This window comes from Pundamilia nyererei, unplaced genomic scaffold (genome assembly GCF_000239375.1).
Source record: "Pundamilia nyererei isolate P.nyererei 1_Seehausen unplaced genomic scaffold, PunNye1.0 scaffold00001, whole genome shotgun sequence".
In the NCBI taxonomy this organism is placed as follows: domain Eukaryota; kingdom Metazoa; phylum Chordata; class Actinopteri; order Cichliformes; family Cichlidae; genus Pundamilia; species Pundamilia nyererei.
Genome location: NW_005187402.1, coordinates 4,918,380 through 4,929,034, shown reverse-complemented (window position 1 = coordinate 4,929,034; position 10,655 = coordinate 4,918,380). Strand labels below are relative to the sequence as shown.

At 41.0% G+C, this 10,655-nt stretch overlaps 2 protein-coding genes across 3 annotated transcripts; both read right to left on the bottom strand.

Annotated features, from left to right (window-relative positions):
- Positions 1 to 23: 23 nt before the first annotated feature.
- On the bottom strand, positions 24 to 3,868 carry LOC102214731 (sodium/hydrogen exchanger 2-like). 2 transcript variants are annotated; one of them, XM_013908315.1, is made up of 8 exons: positions 3,622 to 3,868; positions 3,110 to 3,332; positions 1,272 to 1,512; positions 946 to 1,196; positions 629 to 846; positions 346 to 542; positions 171 to 260; positions 24 to 91 (listed from the first exon to the last, which is right to left on the bottom strand). In XM_013908315.1, the coding sequence occupies exons 1-8, from the start codon at positions 3,866 to 3,868 to the stop codon at positions 77 to 79; spliced, it is 1,482 nt and encodes a 493-aa protein (XP_013763769.1). In that variant the 3' UTR covers positions 24 to 76. The 2 variants fall into 2 exon arrangements, with proteins under 2 accessions (XP_013763769.1, XP_013763749.1); XM_013908295.1 differs by having other exon boundaries at positions 25 to 260.
- A 4,342-nt stretch (positions 3,869 to 8,210) lies between these two features.
- LOC102206015 (uncharacterized) lies at positions 8,211 to 10,368 on the bottom strand. Its single transcript, XM_005719528.1, has 2 exons — positions 10,116 to 10,368; positions 8,211 to 9,165 (listed from the first exon to the last, which is right to left on the bottom strand). Exons 1-2 carry the CDS (start codon positions 10,282 to 10,284, stop codon positions 8,495 to 8,497), a joined length of 840 nt encoding a protein of 279 aa, XP_005719585.1. The 5' UTR covers positions 10,285 to 10,368; the 3' UTR covers positions 8,211 to 8,494.
- Between the last annotated feature and the right edge of the window lie 287 nt (positions 10,369 to 10,655).

The window sequence follows — 10,655 nt, the reverse complement described above, 5'->3', positions numbered from 1 at the left end:
AAAAACCGAACTCACCTTGTTTCCTTTTGGTTAGTAAGCCTTGCTCTTCTGAGATCATAATCCTTGACAGTCTTTGCTAATTTACTGATATCTAAAAATCAGTAGTGTCCAGAGTTATCTACAGCCCTATCACAAATCCACACTTAGCTGTGATTCCTGTAATCTCTCACCCTGCTGTGGATCTCCTCGCTGAGAGTAGGCAGAGCTCTCTTCTTCCTCTTCACATACAGTAGCTCCACCAGAGGCTTGATGGTCATCCCCTGCAAACCAGACTCAGAACATAAAATCCACCTTCAAACTATGACAAACTGTTTTCCTTACAATTCACGAACATGTTTGCCCCACCTGTACAAAGACAGTAAAGAGAATGACCACGATGGTAGTGGTGATGAAGAGTCGTTTCTTTGGGAAGTCATCAATCAGGAAGACCAGGGAAAAACAGATTGCCCCTCTCAGGCCACCGTAGGCAATGATGAACTGGTCTCGGAAGGTCACGGCGTTCCTCCGGAGCTTGTTCACAAACGCGGTCAGCAAAAGCACGCCTTTTAAGAAGTGAGAAAGAGTTTAGATATCCACTTTGCTGATCTTGTGATATAACTTGTTTTAAAGTGCGGGGAAAAACTTATACCCGTGGCCCTCCAGATGAGACAGAGCAGCAGTGTAGAGCACACAAACGGCCAGCTCCACATGTGGATGTCCTGTATGGTGGACACTCCCAGGAAGATGAAGATTAAGGTCTCGCTCACGCTACTCCACATCTTCAGAAAGTACTGGATGCTGGTGTTGCTGCGCTCCGACACATTTGCTTCCACGTACTGTTTCATTGTAGCAGCACAGGTCACTATGCTGCAGGGCAGGGAAAGGGGAAGCAAAGTTAACTAATGTTTATACTAATGTGTACAATTTGTGGTCTTTGGGATTCAGATGATTCTGAGCAGCACTCACGCCATGATCCCAGAGAGGTGAAGCATCTCTGAGGTAAGGTAAGACAAATAGGAATAGAGGAAGACAAAGAGCGGGGCGATGACTTGGGCCCTGGAGGTAAAACGTGAGGTGAGGGCTGCCAGCAGGCCGAAGAAGAGACCTACACACAAGCCCCCGATTCCGACCACCACCACCCTGCAGCCCCCCAGCAAAACATCCAGCCCTGACACTGATGGCAGACGGAGGAAGGACTCAAAAAGCTTGTAGAGCACCTGAGAGGAAGAAACGTCTATGAGTATCAAGTGTTTCATTTAGGTACCTGACACACGCACCGCTTCTGTCCTCACCACAGTGACGGCGTCATTGAGCAGTGACTCTCCAAACACCAGGATATGCAGCTGTTCGTTAACTTGCATCTCTTGGAAAACAGAAAGCACCGCCACTGGGTCTACAGCAGCGATCAGGGAGCCAAACAGCAGGCAGTGGAGCAGAGAGACATCTCCTAGTGAGCTCTGAGCCAGCAGGCAAACACCGTACAGAGACAGGCCGATGCCCAGGACGTTCCACAAGGTCCCCAGCACTGCATACCTGCACATGCACAAGAAACCAGCTTTAAGACACCTGCTCCAGGTACCTTTAACAAATACTCGATGAATATCTGAGTTTAGCCACTCAGGTCCACAAAAATAAGCTCAAAATATGACAAATGTGGTAACATATGCAGTGCGTCATGTTTATTTTGAATATTCAATGTGATTCCTAAGTTCATGGTCAGTTCTTAGTAATCTTAGAGTTCTTCCTCCCTCAGTGTCTCGTCTTCTTCTGTGTTCATTCAGCCTTGTCTTCACGTTGTCTTCATGTCTTGTCTCTGTGTTTTGTGTTCCCCTGTCGGTCATGTCCCCAGTGTGTGCTAGTCTTCTTCTCTGTTTTTATTGAACTTCCTGTTTTATTTTGACAGTCTCTCATCCTTGTACAGTATGTTCAGTTTTACTTCCCCTGTCCTATTAGTCTGTATAGGTTCCAGCTGTGTTTACAATTGTTGCCCATCCTCTTGTTAGTTTCTAGTTTATCTTTTATTCGTTTCTATTTGTTATTGTTTTTGTATTTTATTTCAAGCACCGTGTTACAGCACATGAAACTGCCTCCTTTAGTTCACTCCCTTTGTTTCATCTGTCTGCCACACAGCCATACATGACACAGTGGGTGAAATGATTATTAGGTCTCCTGCTGAATTTGTAAGTTCACTCACTTACAAAGAATTGAAGAGTCTCTATTTTTGTTGCAGATAAATACAACAAAATAAAACCAGTACCAGTACCCCCAAAAAAAGAAGATCTATCCATAACCATGGGAAAAGAACCAGGGAAACCAAATTAACAATAAAAACGATTTTTAAAAAAATAACAATAAAAACCAATAAAAACCCTGAAAACCATAAATTTCACACCCAAGCTTCAACTCTTGCAGCCCGGTACCAAACGGCTCATGGACCGATACCGGTCCATGCCCCGGCGGTTGGGGACCGCGGCTTTAACCCATTCCAGTCAAACAATCCTGTGACTCTGTGGGAGGCAGAACTCTGGCTGGGCTGTAGGAAACCAAATACTCATTTCACTCAGTGACATGCAGGGATGTTTATATCTTGGTTCTCTCCGTTAAAATAAAACCGTCATAAAAAATAGAGACTGTCCAATTCTTGGTACACGATCAAAATGATGAATTAAGCAGGAGATCAAATAATTATCATTTGGATGTTTCAAATGTCAACCCTGAGCCTGAACCATGAAATAATTGCCACAAAATTCAATTGTTATTGAAAGTGGACCATTCATTAAATCATTTGAAGAAATTTAAACAATAAATAAATAAAATATAGATTTCTGTTTGTGAATTTCAATTTGTATCATATTTGGTGCATCATGACTTTTTTTTTTGCAATTTATTCTTTTGAATTTTTCTTTTATATTGTGTAATTTACACTGATGATTCAGACGTAGAGGTAGAAGAAGGCTTTAAAGGGTAAAACCAAAATAAAGAGTCTAATTCTGACTTTTAAATCAAACTCTTTCTACTCATATTTTATGTGGAAATGGTGTACTTTCATTCTGTTCAACGCAATCTGCATACGAATGCCTCCACACACACACGCACACACACAAAAATCAAACATTTTAAAGCTACCAACCAGAGGATTGTACCAAGGTTTTCAAAGAACAGCCTGCCTGGCAGGAAGTATCCCGCATCTAACACGATGGGTGGCAGCAGAAAGAGGAAGAAAGCATCGGCGCTGAGAGTCGGTGGAGCAGAGTGGCGCACCCCATAGATCACACCTCCAACCAGGAGGCCCACCATGATGAGGACGCAGCTTTCGGGGACAACTGCAGGGACTCGACCTGACCAGTGGAAACCTGAGGGAATGAGAAACGGAGAGGGAGTAAAAGGAAATCAGCAGGATCCGAACTTTGTGGAGTTCTGACTAAATCGCTCTGTAGCTATACCGAGGGAGGACTACTACCATTGCACTCAGATAAACTCTTTCATTGATAGAACAGATTGTTAACTTGAGGTTTGGTGTGAGTTTTAAAAAATCCTGGAAATAACTAGAAATGTAGAAAAATAATAGATATTATATACATTATATTATATATGAAAGAAGCTGGCTTCTCGTGGATGAGTGTGAGCACAACTGAGGCTTACCCAGCTTGGCCAGTGAGGCCAGCATGATCCACAGCACGATCTCAAAGGGAGCCTGTACGTGGTGATAGTCCATGCTGAACACCCTCAGAGCCATGGGTAGATCCACAGACAGGCTGCCATCGCTACTGTTGGTGCCCAGCGAGGGAGGCAGATTGTGGGGCAGAGGGCTCCCATCGGGAGAGGTCTCTGCCAGACAGCCCAGCAGACTGGCAGAGAGCAGCAGAGAGAGAGTCCACAGAGCAGTCATCCTGCAGCCATGCTGGGACAACAGCAGAGAGAGGCAGAGAATAGGAGTGGGACTATGGAGATGGGGGGTGGGGGCGAGACACACAAAACAACCTGACTGGGACTCATGCAGCCACTAATGTGCACAGGAATCCCTGAGCTAGCAATGATACCAGCAGCACAGAGCTCAAGGGGTGTGTCACACACACAGACGGTCTCATCAGCAACTCAAAGAACATTACATCCATTTCCTGAAAATGAACCCTAACTGGAAGCCAAAACAAAACCCAAAATATGATTATTTCCATTACAGGGAATTGCTTTAAGTCCACAATATGTGCCTGTGTACACACATTTGTGTCCCCACGGCATAAGTAATGCAAGTACACATGCACAAGATTCAGCCAGGGTATTAGCACTGATGGTTTGTTGTGCACAAAGCTTAGATAGATTGCAATAATTGTTAATATATTTTGTTTACCTAGCAGAGAAAGGGCTTCTCCGATAATGGACTCATTTTCAGTGTTTGTTCTCATGCTGTGGTAGCAGTGCTTCATTTGGTGGAATTTGTGTTCTGCTGTGGCTTATTTGATTTGCAATCTTTCATTTCAAACAAGCAACTTATTGTTGATGCGGCATGTTGTGATTATTGAAATAGTTTGAATTACAGTTACAAATATGTTGCCTAGTGGTGAGAAAAAGGCTTTAATTATCAGCCAAGACAGTATCTCTTCCTCCCACTGGCTTCTTATTAAATTCGGTTTATCGTCTTTACATATTTTATGCCAATATGCGTGCAGTCCGTCAGTTCCACTGCAAACACAAGGATCTGTGTCAGAATAAGCCTTCCACTGTATAGTTGTACGGGTCATTTACACAGAAAACAAACAAAAAGTAAAAAATATGTTGCTTGTGTGACTTGTTCCCTTTTCCAAAATGTTAGGCAGATGGCATGTGATTTTTTTTTTTCTGTTGCTTTAAAATCTGTTTGTGCTTCTGGAAAGTTGTTAGTTGTTCTTCTCCAGTCCAAGAGAACATTTAAAAGCTAAGAGTTGTTTTGGTTTTTTTACACACCCTCACTACCTCAGTGATTTTGCCCTTCGTCCCTTCTTCCCTACAAGTGAACTCACTGAGGATCAGACCTCTCCACCTCTGATTAACACACAATGCCTGACTGCAACTTCTGGCCATGTTAGGAAACAGCTGGAGAAACTAAGAAGCAGCAAGTCCGTCTGTGACTCTAAGTCATATTTACAACCCGAGTCTGAAATGGAAAAAACATCCTGTTTGATTCCTCTACTGGAGAAGTTGACAAAGTCCAAACTTACTGACTATCAACCTGGCGGACTTCAAATCGCGTGTGAGGAAGGTGATGGGAAGACATGTCAGTCCACGTCAGTCCATCTTGACCCTCTGCAGTTTACACACAGTCCATCATCTACATGCTGCACAGCGTTTAATCATTTTACACGATTCAGCCACTGATACAGACAGAGGAGGTAATATCAGTAAACACACCCTCCATTGCATGGATTGCTGACAGACAGGCGTTGCTCCGCCCAATCTCACATCCGTGGACTGTGCAGTTATTCCTGTTCCCCTTGTTCACCTTAGACTTTCAGTACAACTCCAACTCACGCCACCCTCAGAAATATTCTTTGATCCTCGAGTGGTTGGATGTAAGTAATATATAATCAACTAACTTGCCATTAATGTATAAAAATGAATGTAAATTCTATAATACATGATTGGGAATATCAGCACAAACAAACATTATAAATTCGGATCTTTCTAACAAGGCTTACTTTTTTTTTCCTAAATCCCTTTTCATTCATCTTTTACTTTAACAGTAGTAACTTAAATACCAAGTTACTTGTTCACAAGAACATTTAATGACACAGAGTCACTGTTCATCACACCTTGCACATACACCTGTGCTATAAGTAGAGATGCCCTCTCATCTGAGTGTTTTCACTGTGTAGTTTTGTATTGCAAATTCATAAGAATAAGGCTACTAATTCTTAATTAATTTAATCATTTCATTAATTTTATTTGCTTAGAATTCAATTTAATTATAGGACATGTAAAGCCATGAATGTTGTGTAATGTAGGTGTACACACCTATAAACGGTGGAAACTGTCTTGTGTATCAGACTTGACTGAGAGCCTCCTGCCTGCCGTCCGTCCTGTTTCAGGTCAGACAACTGCTCTGAACTGACTTGAATCTAAATTTCTAATGTTGCCTGTGTGCGAGCCTAAATCAGGTATGCCATTTTAATTCAGTTATTAAGTTGCAGATAATTTAGTTTTATGTTTTAAAAAAATCTATTTTCAGTCATGGGTTTTCATATCACTTGATTTTGCTAAAGCATGAATTAATGTCCTGTAATCCCTGTAAACAGCATGCATCATGGATACCAGTACACCACATCCTTTTGATGATGCCGGAACCTGTTAAAGTTGAATAGCTTCCACTTTCTACCACAGGACCTTATATAACTCCTGCTTGCTTCTGCCTTTACTTAGGTCTAATCAACCAGCTGAAAACACTTGTGTAATTACACTGGATAGGGCCCCTAATAAGGTATAATGTTATCAATGTGAAGTGGGGAAGTGATTCAAAACATGAGGTAGGCTACACTGCTCAGGGATACCTCTGTAGTAGTTGGTATGTGGCAATATTAGCTTTGCTAATCAGAAAAATTAAAAAATATTTTAGTAAAGAAATTGTGTGATCCTGAACAGGCGTGAGTTATGAATAAGGACTTCAAATAGACAAAGAGAGGGCAAAAATGATTAGAATAGCATGAATACTGGGCCAGAGTGAATAATAAATACTTGAAATAGCTAGCTAAACGTATAGCTAAAAACAGCTGAAACTGTTAGCTAACGGGCTGGATTAACATATTGTGAAACACTAAACTGACGTTAAATAGCATAGCAGAAAAAAGTAGTGGTAGAATTGTTTCATAGTTAGCTAAAAAATAATGATGATAATAACAAGTTAGCTACAAGAATATCCAAAACATTTAACCATCGCTTAGCATTACCTTTAGCTACGCTTAGCTAAAGGTAATGCTAAGCATAATCTGAAAGTCATTGAGAAGTGGTTTAAATAAAAATGAATTCATGATGAAGTAAAACTCTTAAAAATGAATTGATGAAAATGATTATAAATTTGCTGGTAATGGACAGATAGTAAAATACAAAGACTGTAGCTCAGAGCAAACTGACCAAAAAAACCCACGAACTGATAGTTTGACTTGGTTGAAACAAGTGTTAAGTTAGACTGGGTTCAGATGAACACATTTAACAACAAACATGAGGTATTTGAATCCATCTCAATAGACTTCAAGCTTATATCAGATGAAACATAATAACTTAATTTCCTCTGTTCACTCGGTTTGGGACTAATACATCTCCCACAAGTTAAATCTAATTTACCCCTGTTCTTTGTCTTTGTATTCAATTTTTAGATTAGCTCCTCTAAATTACCTTGGATTTACCTGCCATAATCTCCACACAGAGGCTACATATAACAAAGCCTGATCACACTGCCAATTCTAATCTATTAATTACAGGATAACCTCAGTTAAATCTCTGTTTTCCATCTCTTTTCACAGATGAATAGCATGCCTTAGGCTTCCAAAGATTATGTTGGTGCATGTTAATGAATTACCATTAACCTCACTGCAGGATGCCTACTTGTGAGGACGATTTGTGTTTTCTCTTAGCAGCCAGATCAATCATATTTCTTGAGACTGCTGCTCTGACAGTTGATGCCAAAGCTAGAGTGATCTTCGGGTCCCTTTAAACAAAAACCTAACCACTACTAATAATAATCATGGTGGAAACAGCTGTACTAAAGCCTATTCTCTAAACTTAACAAGGTAACATCTTTCTCAGGTCTACAGGAAGAACCTGCTTTCTCCTATTCCTTTATCTGCCAGTGGAGATCAAACTAGGTGATGTGTATACACCCGTGGAAATCATCATGGAAACCTAATCAGACACGTTTGCATAGAACTGGTCGATAACATGTAAAGTTTGTGCTTGTGTTAAAGGGGGGCCTTGTCGGTGGGGTTGTGTTTAATCTCTGTTGCTAACATGCCAGCATTATCACTTTTTTCTCCTGACCTCTATTAGATATCAGGCAGTCCGAAGGCTTTTTGTAATCACACTTGAATCAGTTATTTGGTAGCAAAAACCTTTGCACACCATATTTTTTCATAGCGCACATAAATGTCAATATCCAGCCTTCTGCTGTCTAAGTAAGTAGATGGGTACAAGATGGCTTTACAGGTGTTGGTAAAAAGCAACAGATTAATAAAACGCAGTTGTAAACAACCACAAGCTGATACTTTGTTATATCTTGCTTTATTATAAATCAAACACTTAACACATTCCCAACTATAAGTCAGTAAAATCCATTTGAATGTATAACAAGTAGCTCCCCGGTGGTGTAATACTCAAATCTAACAGAAGATGGCATATGAAAGCAACTAAGTTTCAGGCATCTTAAGCAAGAGAGCAAGGCTTTGTATAAAAATAGCACTGATATAGTGGATACAATTGTGTGTGTGTAAACTTGGGTGTGAAGCACTGAAGCAAAGTCGTCTAGGTCACAATATTTAAAGCTTTTGCAGGATCATTGCGGATGAGGATTTTCCGCCTCTGAAATCCTCAACACTGGGGAGCTGAAGTTGGAGGAGCAGGGCACTAAGTTATGGGTGTTCAGATAACAAATTTTACTGCTGCTGTCTTCTGTGCTTTCTTCCATGCATCCCAGTAATGAGTCTGGCCCCTCTGACTGGCTGCTAGGCTGCGGCGGGGGCACCAGGCCGTGCAGGAGGCTGTTCCCCAGGTGGGAGTTGCACCGAGCTAAGTTCTCAGTTAGATGCTGCATGTACACCTCCTCCAGCTGTTTCTCCAGCAGCCCGTTCAGCACCGAGTTAGACATGGGCTCTAGCCCCGATCCAGGCAGATCCAGGCTGATGTTCACACTGTCCCCCATTGCTAGATAACCCTGGTCTGGTATGGATGGTACTGAATTCTGTGGCTCTTGCTGGGCTGTGCTTGGACAAACTTGAGAGATGGGAGACTGGATGCAGAAATCATGCTGGCTGACAGCAGTTCTCAGTAGATTGTGTGTGATGCGGCCTGAGTCAGCCACCTGCAGGTCTGGATACTGTTCCAGCAAGCTACAGTCTTCTATGTAAAGGGGGTACAGGTCAGTAGGGATTGAGAGGGCTACAGGTCTCTGAGGCACCACTTTGAGAATCTGGGGTTGGCTGGAGTTTAGATCTTCCTCTATGATCCCTGATTACAGAAGAGAAACTGGTTACATGCTTGCTTACAATTTTTTCCCCAATATGAAACCAGATAAAGGACAAATGATTATTTACAAATGGATTGCTTCTTATTAGCTATATTTAATTATTTAATACAGCTGTTAAATTATTTAACCAAACTACAATATGGGTATTATTAGTTTTAGATTCAACAAGTTTTTACCTTTAAAATATCATAAATCCACTGTCACCTGTACCACACTTTATTCTATTACGTTCAAAAAAAGGTTATAATAGTTAAATAAAAAGAGAATAAAAATCACACCTTTGAACAAAAAAAAAACTCGAAATGAAGTGATTTTGTGAAGAAAAATAACTAAAATAAAATAAAACAAAAAGTATAGAGGATATATTCATAGTTTGTTAGTTTGCTAAAATTTGATCAAAACTTGCCTGACGATTCTTTGACGGAAACATTTTGGGTTTTTACAAGACTGTGAGTTCACTGCTTTCAGAAGGTTCTGTGTTTTTCGTGTAGTTTCTGTACTGCTTTTCCTAAATCTAACCTCTGACATCTGCCCTCCATACAATAAGAATTCACGAAGACTAAAACTAACACAAACTAATCTAAAACTAAACATGTTCAAACTATAAATAAATAACCAGAATGAGCAAACTCTGCCTGGAAATGAACCAAAACTTAACTGAATTAAGAGAAAAAGCTTTTTGTTGTGAGGCGTTAGTTCTATCAACTGCACCACCAACCATTTTAAACCAGTGACTGTTGATGTGTGTGTGTTGGTAAGTTTGCATTTAACAAAAAGAGGAAGCTTGTTAGTTAGAGGGAACTAGACTGCAGCAGGATACAAAGTTACTGCATAAACCCCACTGCAGAATAACTGTCTGTCACACTAATATGGGACAGTTGTTCCAACATGTTTTGTTGTTTGTAATCGCAAAAAAGGCTTCTTTTTTTACCTGCTTCTGCTGAATGCACCCCTGGGACTGCAGAGCTCGAGTCAGAGCGAGCACAGTTGGATGGATCGGCACAATGACCACTTGTCTGCAATCTCCTTTGCTTGGAATTGGAGGCAAACTTTCTCTCCTCCCTGTACACCAGCAGTCTGAGAAAACCTTCAGCCAACATGCCCGCCTAGTAACTGGCCTTCTTTTTCCTCTGCCTCTTTTGCTTCTTCGGTCACTTGCATGCACTAATGGCACTGCGTGACTGTAAGTGCGGTTATAAAGATCTCCAGTCTGGTTTCACTTCTGCATATAAGAACTGCCCCCTCCACCTTCCCGCCCCGGCACTTCCTTTATTTAATCTATAACCGAAAATCGGAGTTAAAAAAATGAGAACAGCTCATTTTTACATAACAGGATAAGTTAACATCATCAGGTTGAGGAGCAGGTGGTATCCGGCTCCGTTACTTAAGCAAAGGAAAAGTTCAGTTCAAGTAACAGTCATTCATTCAAAGTCAGAGAATAATTATAGTTAAAGTCTGTGGAAAAGTTTAT